Source organism: Palaemon carinicauda, chromosome 41, assembly GCF_036898095.1.
Source record: "Palaemon carinicauda isolate YSFRI2023 chromosome 41, ASM3689809v2, whole genome shotgun sequence".
NCBI classification, from domain to species: domain Eukaryota; kingdom Metazoa; phylum Arthropoda; class Malacostraca; order Decapoda; family Palaemonidae; genus Palaemon; species Palaemon carinicauda.
Genome location: NC_090765.1, coordinates 6641414 through 6658582, shown reverse-complemented (window position 1 = coordinate 6658582; position 17169 = coordinate 6641414). Strand labels below are relative to the sequence as shown.

General features: G+C 37.4%; 1 protein-coding gene across 19 annotated transcripts in view; it reads right to left on the bottom strand.

Moving 5' to 3' along the window:
* Positions 1-17169, bottom strand: part of LOC137632549 (mucin-2-like) — a 344115-nt gene that overhangs the window by 291731 nt on the left and 35215 nt on the right. For all 19 annotated transcript variants that reach the window (XM_068364521.1, XM_068364538.1, XM_068364526.1 and 16 more), the window contains exon 2: positions 13626-14579. In XM_068364521.1, coding sequence (XP_068220622.1) covers positions 13626-13733 — 108 coding nt within the window. In that variant the 5' untranslated portion in view covers positions 13734-14579. The remainder of the gene's footprint in view (positions 1-13625; positions 14580-17169) is intronic.

Here is a 17169-nt window from a genome sequence, read left to right as displayed (position 1 = left end):
ATTATTATTATCGGATATAATCGTTCACCGTTATTATTATTATTATTATTATTAGCTAATCTGCTGTAAGCCCAAGGGCTCCAACAGGGAAAGTAGCCCAGTGAGGAGAGGTAATAAGGAAACAGGATATATGAAAAGCAATGAATAAAGAATATAAAATATCTTAAATTGGTAACAATGTTGAAATAGATATGACATATAAACTATAAATAGACACATGTTGACCTGTTCAACATAGAAACATTCACTGCAAGTTTGAAGTTCCAACGATTCAACTGCCCAATTAGTAAGATCATTCCACAATCTATTTACAACTTGATCAAAACTTCTAGAATACTGTATAGTATCAACCCCTATGATGGAGAAGGCAAGAAAGTTAGAACTAACAACAAAGGATAATCAGAGTTATGAAAAATCTCAAGCAACATACACATAGAACTAACTGAACAACGGTGTTGGTATTAATATTCTACCGCACGTGTTTCATACACGCTCGTACACTGTAACAGTGTTGATTTTCTATCTTATCACTCGCTCTTCCCTACACTATCAATAAATCATTCAGCGTTTTCATGCTAGCACTAGCTTTTTCATGTTTGACTTTCTATGGCGTTATTGCTCGCAAGTCGCTGTATAAAAACTCAATGATTGTTTAATGAAATTTAGTTAATATTAATATTACTTGCTAAGCTACAACCCTAGTTGGAAAAGCAGAATGCTATAGGCCCAGGGGCTCCAAGGAAAATAGCCCAGTGAGGAGAGGAAACAAGGAAACATAAAATTTTTAAGAGTAACAATATTAAAATAAATATCTCCTATATAAACATAAAAAAAACTTTAACAAAACAATAGGAAGAAAAACAAGACAGAATAGTGTCCCCGAGTGTACCCTCAAGCAAGAGAACTCTAACCCAAGACAGCGGAAGACCATGGTACAGAGGCTATGGCACTACGGCATTCACCTCGCCTCTCGGTTATCGCCTAACAACTTGCTCATACGTTGGTTACCAGTGGAGTGACTGCTCCCTCCCGCCTGCCCCCTTACTGCTGTGCCCTACTGTTTGAAGATGCCGCCCACCGAACCTGACTCTTTGGCACATGCCGCCTCAATGTAACTATTGCCCTTCACCAGCAGAAAAGCGTTCACTTGGTCCCAGCGTTCGGAAGTCCAGTTTTGCATCAAGGGCATTACTCAGTCAAGCACCAAAGCAGATTACGTTCTCGCAGCGATCACCAAAGACACTTTAACGAAAATCTACAATTGGGTGCACAAGCAAGGGGACACCCCAATAACGTACGATGCCCTTAAATCATACCTCCTGGAGCAGTACTTGCCATCACCAGCCGCCAGCATAGCGAAAATTTTTGGGGAAACCAAAAGGGAAATGACCAGTATCGCTCGCCTACAACTTGCTGCAGACAGCTCTCCTTGTGAAGTTAATCTACTTTGTGCCCTTTGGGTACAGTGCCTACCTGAATCTGTATGTGCTGCCCATACCTGATGTTGATATTTTGCACATGAAGGACCTGATGACCAAAGTCGACGCTTTTATGGACAGCCACTTTACCATCTTCAAGACTTCCATCAATGCCACCACTCCAGACAAAGTGGACAACTATTCAACATCAACCGAAGCTGACGTGAATGCAGTAGGACACAGAAGCCCATCTCGTGATGTGCTGGAGCCATGACAAAACCTCCCACCAGCCGCCACTCGCTCATGCCCCAACCAGCAACCTCTATGGCTACTTACTGACACCCATCGGGCGCAATTATGCTACTACCACTCCAAATTCGGGGCTGCTGCGAAGAAATATTTAAATGGTTATCAGTGATTAAAAAACACGTAAGTAGGCCATCGCTTGTGGCAGTGGCATCCCTTGTCACTAATCTTTTCTTTTTACATGATGCAGGTATGGGCATGCAATTTTTAGTAGACATGGGTGCTTACCATTCTCTTCTGCCAAGGCCACAAGCCAGGATACATCTTCCTTATGGACAGCCACTTTACCACCTTCAAGATCTCCATCAATGCCTCCACTCCTGACAAAGTGGACAACTATTCAATATCAAGCGAGTCTGACATGAATGTGGTAGGACACAGACGCCTACCGCGTGACGTGCCAGAGACGTGACAACCCCCCCCCCTCAACTTACCACTTCCTCGTGTCCCAACCAACGACCTCTATAGCCAATTACGGACGCCCGTCAGCCACAGTTATGCTACTACAGATTTTGGGCTGCTGCGAAGAAATATTCAAACTGTTGTCAGTGGCCAAAAAACGTGTAAGTGGGCCATCGCATGTGGCAGTGGACTGCCGTGTCACTAATCTTTTCTTTTTACATGATGCAGGTACGAGTGTGCGATTTTTGGTAGATGCAGGTGCTTGCCATTCTCTTTTGCCAAGGCCACTCGCCAGGGCACGACGTAGTCTTTCTAAATCTGTCGACGTTCGCCTAGGAGCTCCCAAAGGATCTGCAATCCCCTCCCATGCTTACAAAAACCTCACATTATTGTTTGGAAGCATCAAGTATCCCTAGAAGTTCCTCGTTTCTGATTTCACATTGCCAACCCTCAGCGTGGATTTCCTTTCACATTACCAACTACTGGTCAATGGTGCATGGCGACAGCTGCTGAACACTGAATCTTAATCATTAACACCTCTTCAACTGGCCCCCTCGGACCTCGCTCTCCATATCAAAGCACCCATGGATGCCTACGCACATCTCCTCACAAAATACCCGAAAGTTTATGATCCAGAACTTCGACAAACACCCAGTTCCTCCCAAATACGGTATCTATTACCGTATGAAGACAACAGGGTCCCCCAGTATTCGCCAGATTCAGGTGTCTGGCACCAGAACGTTTGGCAGCCACTAAACAAATGTTTGCTGAAATGTTAGAAATGTTCCTTTACCGAAAGGCCTCAAGTCCCTCCCAAACATTGCTTGACGTGATCTCCTACTTGCACAAAGTGAAGGTTTTCTGCACACTCGACCTCTCGAAGGGGTATTATCAGGTGCCCATGAACCCAAAAGACATCCCTAAGACCACCACCCCCTTTGGTATATACACCTTCAATTACTCTTGTTTTGGCCTTCATAATGCTGGGGCCGCTTTTCAATGTCTCATGGACGGAATCTTATGGGACCTCCCCTTCTGCGTGTTAAGTGAATGACATACTTGTTTTCTCTTCATCCGAAGAGGCATACCTCCGTCACCTACACATCGTGCTCGACCATCTATAAAAGATCGGCCTTGTAGTTCGGTACAACAAGCGCACCTTTGGCGCCAACGAATTATCGTTCTTAGGCCACCAAATCACTTCTGAAGGAGTCCACCCCCTCCCTGAAAAGTAGCAGCCATCCAGAGCTTCCCCATGCCATCGACTGTCAAGGCACTCCAAGAATTCTTGGGCACGATCAGTTATTATTGCCGTTTCCTGACAGCCATCGCTGTCACTCTTGCCCCCCTCTGCACCTCATTCATGGGGAAGCCAAAAGACTTGAAGAGGTATCGTCTTCAAGAAGAAGCCTTCTGCAATGCAAAGAATGCCCTATCAACCGGTGCTGCTCTTACTTTTCCCATGCCACATGCACCTCTCCTCTCCACCAATGCCTGCGATATCGCTAGGGGGGCAGTACTCAAGCAGGTGGTAAACGGCTCGCCCACCCCGTAATGGTCTTCTTCAGTATAAAACTGTCCAAGGCGGATTCCAGCAACTCTACCTTCAACAACAAATTAGTGGCAGTGCACTTGGCTGTCCCTCACTTTCGCCACTTCTTAGAAAGCACGCCCTTTGTCATTCACACGGACCACATGCTTTTGGAACACGCCTTCACCCGATAGTCCAATTCCTGATTCATTCTATGCCATGGCTGAATACAATGTACCCTTTAACACGTCCCTTGGAAAATAAATCCCGTTGCCAATGCCCTTTCAAGAAATACAATGGCCGCCATTCACCTAGGATTGGATTACAACGTCATGAGAGAAGCCCAATGATAGGATCCTGAATACCAAGCATGTAGGACATCCAGCACATTCCTCCGTTGGTAGGACGTCCATTTTGATTACTTCAATGCCACCCTCCTCTGTGACGTCAATACTAGTAGACCTACACTGTGGATGCCTTCTCCCATGCGCCGACATGAGTTTGATTTCATTCATGGCCTTTCACATCCCTCACACTATTCAGCAGCACTTTGCCTACATTAACGTCAACATAGTAGGTCCACTACGAACATCACAAGGACATCATTACATGTATGCCGTTATTGACCATTCCACTCATTGGCCTGAAACCATTCCCATGGAAGCTGCAACGTCCGCCTCGTGTACATCTGCCTTACTCTCAGGATGGATAGTGAGATTTGGTATCTCTAAGCATATTACTTCTGACAGGGGTACCACTTTCACCTCTCAATTGTCGACACCTGGGAATCACCCTATATCAGACAACTGCCAACATTCCTGCTGCCAACGGAATGGTTGAACGTCTTCATCGCTCTCTCAAAGCAGCTTTGATGTCCTGCTGAAAGGTCTCCAACTGGTTTACCAAGCTTCCCTGGGTCCTCCTGGGACTAAGGACCACTCCGAAAGACTCCCTGGATGCCTCGGCAACTGAAATGGTATATTGAGACCCATTGGTCGTCCTTGCCAAATTTTTTTCGTCTGCAACCTCCTCCGACAATCTCCAATGTCTATGTCACATTGTGGAAAATTTACTCCAACCCGCCGGACTTACAAGCCCTCAGCTAAGCAACACATGCCGACAGATCTGAATTTGGCAAAGCACGTTTTCCTACGCAATGACACTAGCAAGCCACCACTAACAACCTTTTACAAGGGCCCTTTCCTCATGATCTGCCGTAAGCCAAAGGCTTTTTGCAACGACACTCGTGACAAATAAGACTGGGTCTCTAGTGACCACTTAAAACCTGCATATCTCTTGCCCGATTATCTGCCTACAGTATGCCTCTCTAGAGCAGGGCGCCTTATTTTACATAGTCATTTTTAGAGGGGGTGGGGGCATGTACCACATGTGTTTCATACACGCTCGTGCACTTTAACGGTTTGATTTTTTATCTTATCACTCGCTCTTTCCTGCACTGTTGATAAACCATCCTGTGTTTTCATGCTAGCTTAAGCTTTTTCAGGTTTGAATTTTGTGACGTTCTAGCTCGCAAGTTGCTGTATAACATCTTGATTATTGTCTAATAAAGTTTAGTTGCATTCACCTCACCTCTGTTATCATCTAACGGATAACTCGCACAATATCCAGGTTGGGAATAAGAAATATAATAGACCACAAGTTTTTGTCCAATAAATTAAGACGAGATTCAGCAGATGAAGAATCGACATGAAAACAATACTCAAAATAAGGTATAATGAAAGAACTAAAACATTTCTTCAGAATGGATTGATCACCAAAAATCTTAATAGACTTTCTCATTAGGGAAATATTTGTGCAATTGAAGATACAGACCAAATTTGTTTCTCAAAAGTAAATATTTTAAAGGAGTTGTATAGAGTTAAGAAGTTCAAAAGTCATAGGTGGAGTTCTTTTCCACTCCTCATGGCCTTTATCTAGACATCACTTTCCATATTTCGTATATCTCAAAGGTAGTAGCCAATATTAGATTCTGGTTTAATCTTTAATTTCCATTGATGTCATTTACCTTGACCTCAGTTATGTCTGCTTTACTAGATTTGAAACTATCTATGAAGTGTCTATCTTGTTTATCTGATATGTTACGGCCATTGTAAACTTACCACTTCATCTTTGACCGGTGTAAAGGTCATCAAAACCATCTTTCATTAGTCAGTCAAAATAAGTACAGATGTTAACCTTGACATTCTAAATGAGAGGGACACTTCATCTTCTGTAACAATAATCTGCTAATGCCGATGTTATATAGAATGAGACCGAGGTCAGTTACAATATATTATTCATCAAGAAGTGCTACACTATGTTGGGACATTGCGTCACTTAAACATTCTTGGTGCTAAATAGACTTGCTAAGAAAGTAGATAGGAACCAACTTCCTCACACCATATATCAAATTATTCGTGATATAAAGATATATATATATATATATATATATATATATATATATATATATATATATACACATAAGAATAGTATAAAGAAGGAAAAAACAACTGTAATAAAAGTAGATATGAACAAAAGAGCGTGCCATTATATTGAGTAGAGTAACTCCTTTTATTATTCAGTTTTCGTAGTGCTCAGGAGAACTGTGAATTAAATAATTTTCTAAATCCCAAATAATTAAAAGATTTAGAGTTCGTGATGCTTTGAATAAAGTGTTCTTCCTTTTAAAAATACAGAAGGATCTTAAAACATTTGGTCAATCTCATCTAATTTCAAAGGCTATTAGACAGAAGCAAGTTATGTATCTTCCTAATTAAGGCACCTAGGCCTTTGAGTGTGTGACTTTTGAAACGGCACTTACTTCCATAAACAATTTAAATGTGTCGCAGTTTATAAAGTGGTTAGAGCATCTTTTATGAATCGCTTTGTCCAGGAACATTTTATCTTGTCACTGAGAACCACTTAAGATCATTCACATTTTTCATTCTTATAAACATCCATGATCAACGATCCAATCGTGTTATAGTAGCAAGAAGCTGAATAATTCTTTCTCATCAAAATTTCCTTCAGGTTTCCTGATGCTATTTGGATATGAAATGTCCATGTTATTGGTGTAAGCATCTTTTTTTTGCCTGCAAACATAAGGTGGAAGAAAAGCTTCTTCAATGACGCAAAAGGCCATTTGCTGGATACAGAATTCAAAATCAAACTTTAAGTGACAGTTACTGACAAATATAAACCGTCTTGCTATAAATTTCAGACTTATTTCTCATGCATCAACAGGCCTATTCTATCTCAGACTCGTATAACACTTACTGTATATATTTAAATGCAAGTTAATAATGCCTCTCTGAATATATGCTTTACGAATACATAGATATTGAAATGTTTCTTATTTGATATGGGAGAAGCCTACAACTAAACACTGTGACTATGAAATTACTCTTATTTCGAACAGATAAAAATTGGTTATCTTCCTTTTGCTTTTTATTTCAGCTTGAGGAAAAAAATTAATCTAATTATTAGTAATCATGATCGGTGTGAATACTACGGGAAGAATCGAAACATATTTCAACCGAGACTAAGTGAAGGTATCATAAAAGCCTTTAGTCATGAACACCGTACTTCATTCAGGCAATGGCGGAGCTCAACACTTGCCACTACCCTGAGCATGAAGCAATTTCTCCAATTGTCACTATTTATCTTCTAACTTGAACTTTTGCATATATCCTCCTAACTCCCTCATAATATTTATCCAGAATATAAATACAAAAAAAAAAAATTCCTGGCCCAATCGAGTATCATAATGGTAGAGCCATATCATTTTCATCATGGTTGTAAAGTTGCTGGCATCAGGCCATTGAATCATACCTTTTCATCCTATGTCAATTGCTATGGCAACTCTCCCCCATATCTGTTGCCGTCGCCTGTCAAAGACTCAAGCTGAAATATGTCACGCTTGATTGATAACCTGATAAAAACTAAAAATAATATGATACGTTCTATAGTGAGAATACTTCTTGATGCCAAACCACAACTACATCACATTGTTAGAGAATAGCTCATTAAGGGCAAAAATACCTCTCTACACGAGGCATGCCCAAGTAATTTGACGTCGCTCAATTACACCTTCCACTCGAATATATTTCTTTAGTTAATGTACTTCATATTTAGTCCTAGTCTATTCTGTGACTGTACAATAATTCACAATTCTTTCACAGCTTCACTCTTCTCAATAACAATACAATGGGGAATTTACGAGATTATGAAAAACATTGTATGCTTTTTAAAGAATTGAATCCAACTAAATCAGTATTGTAATACAGTATGCCCTTGGCAAAACCGTCTGTACTAGAGGTTAAGTGCACGTGATTCAATTACAGTCACAAATTAGATTACTATTTGATCTGAAAAAGGAATGTCTACAAAGGGGAATACCATTTTGACTTACAAAAAGAATCGAAATTAGCTTGCAATGAGCCTTTCAAATTTCAGAATATAGACTTTAAACTTGTAATAATAATTCTGACAAAGGAGATGATCATTTATCATATAGTTACAAAAGGCAGACTTCTACCTATAAAGTTAATTTTTTTACACAACCATCATGATGCGTGCAATTTGAATTGTACCAAAGCAATTTAAACGCATTGCAAAGGCAAAAATCCAACTATCCCTCTTTATTATCCCCTTTCAGACTAGATTCATGTGATTACTAAAAGAACACTTATGTAACTCAATATTGCTGAATATTTATGGCAAAAATTCATGTTAAAAATACCTACTGTGTATACTTTCACCAGGGATTTTGTAATTAGCCCTGTGTTACTGCTATATAAGGGTGTCATGAAGTGCATTGGCAGTCCATTTGAAAGTCACACAACTGGTGTAACACAATTGATAAGTCATTCTGCGTCCGATTATACTTATACTTTTGGCTCGGGCCACAGGAACCAAGTGCCATGAGAAGTGTGGTGTATTCAAGGAGAGCTAAAACCTATGAATTTAGGTTGCATAAGCTTCAATTGTGCTTGTATAGGGCTCTGCTCAGGATTAGTTGCAAGTTCATCCAAAACTGCATCCCTAACAGGTCTTATATATCTCATAGGAAAAGTGAACTAAACGTTATTCATGTTATGCCATTGGTATCATTTTACCTCTTAAGAGTTGTCAGCCTTACGAAACTTGCAATAAAAAGCTTATCAATATAGCTTGATCATTGAGTATGGCTCCCTACAGCTTAAACTCATGTAGAAAGATCCAAAACCAATAGCATTGCTTTCCAGAAATGAAAGTCAATCACAGTAAGAAGTTTACGTCCTCTCAGCCAATTTGTACCTGCTTGATTGAAATTCTAGGTACAGAAGGGCTTGGTGGCTTAGCAATTGAGAATTAGAATATCCAAGAACAGTCTCAGTTTTGGTTCATAATATGCGTTGAAAATCAAGAAAATCCGTGAACTCGCTTAAATGGACTTATTTTCCGTTGAAAAGATTAAATTGGAAATTTGTAACTATAAACAGGAGAGGAGACTTATATCAAAAGATCTGCAAAAGCGTCACTCGTACCAAGATGTAATGAAGGCCAACTTGAAAAAGACATCCCCATTTCAAAAGAATCCTGTGAATAAAGTCGACTGTTACCCTCTATGCCTAATCAGTTTGAATGCTCAAAGGTATTGATATACACTTCAAGCAGTCTCTACTTGCTTTATATCTCACTGAAGAGTAAGAAATAAACAAGCCTATCGCAAATATGTAAAAGAAAAAGAATAGCGATATTTGCAATAACTATCGAAGAGAAATTACTTACTACATACAGAGAGAGAGAGAGAGAGAGAGAGAGAGAGAGAGAGAGAGAGAGAGAGAGAGAGAGAGATTGTCTGACCTGTCGTCGTGACATCGTTTGAATAACAATTATTTTCATTTAGATATGCGGTTAAATACTTTTTCTCACTTCATCCATAGACGCTCTTAATGAATACGTATGTCTGTCTCATTAGTTACCCCTACAACCTGAATTTTCAGGACCATTGCCAAATTTCAATGTCTGCACACTTTCGTGTTCACACCACGACACGCAACCACAATAGCTTTGAAGTTACGACTTCTGAGTATGTTTGAGTTCTGCAATGATTTGTATGTAATGTTAAAAATTCAAACCTGTTTATAAATATATACAAAGACTTCAGAACATATATAAGATAATAAAACTCTTAAATAAAAAAATTCAAACTACCATCCGTCTCCTATTCAAAACTTTCAACCATTCTTTGACTTAAGAGAGCCCAACATTCTTCTGTGTATACGATTCAACGGGGAAAACGTCACTCATTTAATCGTCACAAACGCGCACATAATCGTAAATATGTTGTTGCAGATGCAAGATAGACAGAGCATACTTTAATAAAAATGAGCTCTTTACTTATGACTCATCCCTGCAAGAATGGCAAAGCATGATACAGCGCTGTGTGTTTTCACATACTGCAATTTCCCATACACAGAGCATCGTGGCATTGAACAGATTTCATGAACCGGAAAGGAAGACAACGCAAAAGTGGACTGGCATTGTGGCTGCGAGCCAAATGTCTTATGTACAGTAAAGTATTGTCAGAGATTAACTTTTATATTAGATGATGGATTGCTGTGTATACAATGGAGTAATGTAATGGTACATGTTATTGCTTGGCTTACAAAAGTTCAAACTTGTAGTGAATGTTTTTATGTTGAACAGGCTGACATGTCTCTCTTAGTAGCTTATATATGAAATATCTATTCTAATGTTACTGTTCTTATGTTTTATATTAATTGATCATTACTTCTTTTGTAGTTTATTTATTCACTTATTTATTTCTTTCCTCACTAGGTTATTTTCCTTTTTGGAGCCCTTGGGCTTATAGCAACCTGCTTTTCCAACTAGGGTTGTAGCAATAATAATAATATAAGGGTCAACCAGCTACGTATTCTTCATATAAATAATTTCCTTAATGTAGAATTCTTAACCTGATTCTGATTTTCACAGATTATCTAACACTTTTCGGGAAGAGATGGTTTTTCTATTACATATAAAAATTCCTTAACAACCCCTTTTCTCTCCGTAATAACTGTTTTGCTCAGAACTTGACAAAATATTATTGCTATTAGAAATAAAAGTCCATTCCGTATACAAAATATAAGATACGATTTAATTTTCATCTGAGTTATTACAATAATGTTATTTGCTTTTCTTTAGCCAAATTGAACCATTTTTCTTCAGTATGATATCAATAGAAATTTAATAGTCCTCAAGATAATGATATAACGTATAAATTATAACTTTTTCCTGTAGACTTGTGCTGTCATATTTACCAAATACTTCCGGGTGATATTTAGTCATTAGCCTGACGTGCTGCCATATGCTTAGATTTATTATAATTAACCCCTCCCTTGTTTTTCCAAGGGTTGGAGTGTGTCAGGTGATGGTGACGTCATCGGTCAAGTAGTAGGTGGCGCCATATGTTGGGTTAGATTTATCAAAATTAGTTCAGCACGAGAACCTTTAAAACTGCGGTTTTTTTTTTTTTTTTTTTTTTTTTTTTTTTTTTTTTTTTTTTTTTTTTTTCTTTTTTTTTTTTTTCAAACCACATTACGAACCTTTGTGGAAAAGCATTACATGTTGAACTGGCTGCACTTAATAATTTTCAAATTATACATTTTCTGCAAGTTCTGATGGCAAATTCCGAAATACTTTCACTATGAAACTTGCAGGATTTTCACTGTGATTGGTCATAATCATATGATTCTATAGTCTGTCTCAGTAGAGTATCCGCCATTTCTAAAACGATATACAGATGACAGCACATTAGGAAACATACGACGTTGTACTTAATATAGCAAAATAATGGTGCACCATTATCTAACAATATCTCCAGTAACTATTCCCTTTTGACACAAATTTTATAGAACAAACATTAATACAATTAATATTATTATTATTATTATTATTATTATTATTATTATTACTATTATTAGTACTACTACTAGGTAAGCTACAACCCTGGTTGGAAAAGCATTATGCTATAAGCCCAACGCCTCAATAGGAAAAGAAAACCCAGTGAGGACAGGAAACAAGGAAATAAATAAACATCACGAAACGTAATAACAATCAAAATAAAACATTATAAGATAATTAACATTATATTAGATCTATCATATATAAACTATAAAAACTTCATAAAAAGAATAAGAGGAAGAGAAACCAGATAGAAAGAGCATGCCCAAGTGTACCCTAAAGCAAGAGAACTCTAATCCAAGACTGTAAAATTATGGTACAGAAGCTATGATACTACCCAAGACTAGAGAACAATGGTTTGATTTTGGAGTGTCCTTCTCCTAGAAAAGCTAATTACCATAGCTAAAGAGTCTCTTCTACCCTTAGCCATTGAACAATTACTTTGAAGTAGTTAACCCCTTGAGTGAGGATAATAGAAATTAAATAAAATAATGTCTGAAAAATCATTATGCCCAGATTGGTTTGTCAACCATTTAATTCGTTCCCTGGCAAATGTTGGAATAGGTCCGTCTGATTGGATAAACATAACAGGTCATCCCCGTGTGGTAAAAAGATGTTACCTAACAATAAATGTTTGAAATTCCAACAAAAGAAAATATCATGGCAAACTTACAGGAGTAGGAAATCCTTACTACCAATCCCACTCGAAATTCAAAACCGTGTTAGAAATTTACCTTTTTATAAGTTCACAGAACACTTATATCCTTTAATTCGATCTTCTTATATACCAGTGAATACAAGCACAATATAGCGCTGCATCATTTACTACAAAGTATATATTCAGTGAGAATAATCTCCATACCTGGATCATTATTTACATGTATAGACTACGGCAGTTTGTAGAAACTCTACTAATCTTCCATTTTTATTATCAGAGCTTTCTATTATATCTTTCGTTGAACCCATGATCCGAATGGTCTTTTGTAATATCTGCTCACCCTTATTTGCCACTAAATATGTCCAGTGCTGAAGCAACTCAGGAAAGGGTGTCAAGGTCATGCCAGACTCAAGTAATTCCGGTTATGGATATTTTACTCACTGTTGGAAGGTCAGGGTATGTTCAATTAGACTCGTCTAGGCTAGGGTGATTTTTTTTTTTTTTTTTTTGCGGGGTGGGTTCAAAATGACTGTTAATTGGAAAAAGGAAAATTCTTGGGGTCAAAATGTCTGTAATTAGGGAAGGGAATAAGCAGGAAATAATTTAGAAAGATGCGGAAGGCCGAGTTAAGAATAGAACTAATGTACTCGAACATTGACTTATCATTGTTCGTTCCACGGTAACCCCATTTTCAAAATTAAAACATCGTTATTTGCAGTTTCTGATATTTTGACGGTCCTCAATACTGATTACAAGGCACAGGTATATCTTACACACCAGACTCACTTTTTTTTGGGGGGGGGGGCTAGTATTATTTTTAATTCATCTATAACTGTTATTTAATATTAATTTGCCTATTGTTTACCTAAATAGTTTAGGAAATGGTCTTTAGTGAAGGTACTACATCGTATACATATGTATGCACACACATACAAGACGTTTCCTGTCACACTCTTAATGATACATGCATGATAATCCTTCCATATATGCACACACACACACGCATGTGTACGTTCGATATAATCAATTATCAAGATTAAAATCAGACTGTTATAATCACCATATATGGATTTAAAATTAAGTAATTACCCTTAATAAGGCTTTGAATCCAAATGATTTATTATGATAGCAACAAAGTAAAATGTTTTTCATTATCAAGCAAAATACTAAATCAGTAAGATCCAGAACTAAAAAGAGATATATATAAATCATCCTTTAAATTACAGAACTCATTCAAGAATAAGCTCACATAAAACTCATCCATTAATAAGCCATTACAGATAGCATAGCATAAACCTCTCATTATCTTTTTATCGACCAAACAAAGGAACTAACAAACATGACACAGCAGTTTCCTTACCTTCTGGACTGTGAGCGGTTTCTTATAATCTGCGCCCCCATGAAGTCTGAAGCCCCAAGGAATGGAATCGTCCGATCTCTGCATCAAGATATTCACCAGTTTCGCCATGACTTTCCTCTCCTGTAGGAAACTCTCAGCACTTGCAATAGGACTCCTACCGGTGAGAAATTTTCCCTCTTCCAATGAATGTCGGTTAATACAGGTCTCCTACTTGAATTAAGAGCTTCAACTTAATTCCTGGAAACCTCCTGGCAGCTTACAACTGTATCTTTAATTTATTATAGGTAGTTTGTTAACATTAAGTGTTCTTTTACTGTTCAATTTACATTTATTGTTCACACTATAAACCAAAAGACATGTTCACTATGGTTTCACATAACAGAATCCTGCCAATTTTCGTTCACTACGTTGTATTAGTATTCTAGAATCTTTTTCTTCATAATTATATCTACTGGTCTATTTAATTAACAAGCTCAGGTATTCACAAGATATTTCTTCTTCCTTTTCCTTTCAATTCCACCATATCTCCCTCACTTCCGGTGAACTATATTGGTATTGCTTCTTGCTCAAAGTATTTCCTCTGACGTCACAGCTACAATAGGATTGACTTTTTTACTGCACTGAGACGAGAAGAGAAAAGGAAACACAAAACTGGTACGGATATTGTTCTTGAAGTCGAAAGGGATGTCGTTGTATCGGTCGAAATATAAACTAGAAAGACATCACTCCATTCAAAGCTGTTTTCTTTCTTCCTCGTTCACATACTTCTAGGCCTACGGAATTTCTTCTGGAGATGCGGGTTGTGGGACGTAAAGGCACGGAGTGTGGGGTTGTTTCACAGCCTTCGAGGTTATGTATCTTAAATGTATTCAGAATTTCTTGCATATTTACATTCTTATTTTTCGCAGAACCATTTCCCCGTTCACCATCTCCATCCCGCCTTCGTCCGTAAAACTGCAAAAGAAATTGTTTATGATTTGAGAAATAAATCATCTATGTTAAACGTTTGTATTTAAATAATGCAAGGTGTTCTTAGCTCCTACCATTGTTATCACGCTTTAATGTGACCCACATATACACACACAATAGATTTGGTTCAATAATTTACGAATATTCGCATAGATAAATAGGAAATGCGAGAAACGAAATATGCCAAAGAAAATATTTATTCTGATAATGCATATGTATGTGAGCGAATACTTATAAAATATTCAACGAAAGAACCAAGAGACAGATAGAGAAGAAGATAAAAATCCAAATATCATGAACATTACCATTAATTTGCATATGTTCTATTAGAACAAAAGTATAGACAGCGATTCTGTTAAAACAGTCTTGGGAGAGCAGATTGAATCTCTAGAGTGAAAAAAGAGAGGAAAGCAAGTTAACGATAAAGAAGAGAAAAATTGAATATCTGTCTTTACAAAAGTCAATAACTGCACTAGTTTTTAACATATCCATAGCAGCAAATAATGATTAATAGTAGGCCTACAGCTAATAAATGATCAACGATAGAGAAATAAGGAAAGGCAAATACAGAGAAAGGCAATAGTACAAAAATATGCTAAAGAATAAATTTGAGGTCACTTCCAACGCAAGGAAAATCCACTGAATTAAGACAACTGTAATGACATAGTTGTCACAAATAGCAAACTCGAATCAGAAAATGATCATGTATTTAAAAGGAGGTTTAGAAAGTACAACACAAAATTAACTTGTATAATTTATATCAGTACAAAGTATGAGATCAAATTATGCCGTACGGTATTTACAAACTATTTTAGAGTATATACTTCCACCAATACCCGCTCATGCTCGATAGTTTCTTGCAGAGTCTGCAACATCACCATCCTTGTGAGCTAAGGATGGAAGGTTGGGGGATCCTAGAAGGGAGCCTATAGGTCTACCTATTGAGTCATCAGCAACCATTGCCTGGGTCCACTGGTCCTCGCTTGGGTGGAGAGGGGGCTAAGGCGCTGATCATAAGCGTAAATGGTCACTCTATGTAGCATTATTTTCAAAAGGAGGGGCTATACCAGCCCAATGAATCAAGCACGACACTTATAGAGATGGCCCGAATAAATTCGTAAGGGAAAGATATAGTATATATCAAATCTAAAGAATAAAAAATAATGTATAGCAAATATAAAAGCTATAAAAAATAAATTATGTATAGCGAATATAAAAGCTATAAAAAATAAATTAAGAGATAAAAGTGTGATAAATAGAAATTTAAATTTCCTCTATCAAACCAGCTTCATATAAACTCTGAAATATTAAAACCGGAGAACCCAGTACAATATTGTCATCGAAAATTTTCTGAACTTTCAGACATATCTTGCCAGTGGAGATACGAAAAAATAGATTAGTTGCTAGAAAATAATACTAAAGTAGGTAATGGCAGGTTACGGGTGCGGTTAGAGATAAAAGATTTAATCAATATCATGTTTCTTTGGTTTTATATGGAATTGTTGATGAAAACAGAGCCTCATTAAAATTCATTATGTATATCATATATATACAAATGTGTGTTTGCGTGTGTGTGTATACACACATACACATATACTTCTATCTATATACATGACTATATATATATATATATATATATATATACTGGCAGCAGGGTAACGGATTGGGTTTAAGGCGATGGACAAACTGTCTCTTCGGCTTTTACAACTGATGCCTGGCGGTTGATCTTACTAAAATTAGTATGGACCGGCAGGAGTCACATATCTTAGTTAGATAGGCACTGCACATCACGAGGAACTGGCTACCCTTTGATAGCCAGTTGATGTATTGAGGCCCTTTCCGTCAATAGGCGTAGGAGGAGATGATCATGATGATGGTGATGATGATGATCTATATATATATATATATATATATATGTATATACAGTATATATATATATATATATATACTGTATATGTAAGGTTGTGTATGTGGATTTTATTGTGAACACACACACTCACGGCGTGGATACCTTAGCGAGGTGAAAGGGTTTGTGTAACGCTATTATCAGAAAACATGTATCAGTCAGGGGCACAAATACTAGGTTGGATTAGACGAAAATCTCCCACCATCACCAATCCACAGCTGTACAACGAGGTGATGAAAATTGGCCAAACCCTAGACACGAATAAGGACATGTTGAGGCCTTTATCCTGCAGTGAACTAGAAGCGGCTGCATTTGTTGTCGTAGATATATAAATATATATATATATATATATATACAGTATATATATATACTGTATATATATATATATATATATATATATAAATATATATATATATATATATGTGTGTGTGTGTGTGTGTGTGAGTGTGTGTGTGCGTTTGTGGGTTTGTATATATGTATGCATAGATATATAAAAACATTAACTAAATTAAAGTATTCATAATTGCTCTTCTTACTGATGCTGTTTATCCTTGATCATACCATCATCACAGTCTTAAGATTTGCAACCATTTTGGCAGAAGGGAAAATAAGTAAAGCAACAAATACAAGATAAAGTCTTTCTTTGCTAATGGCGACTCCAGCTCGACA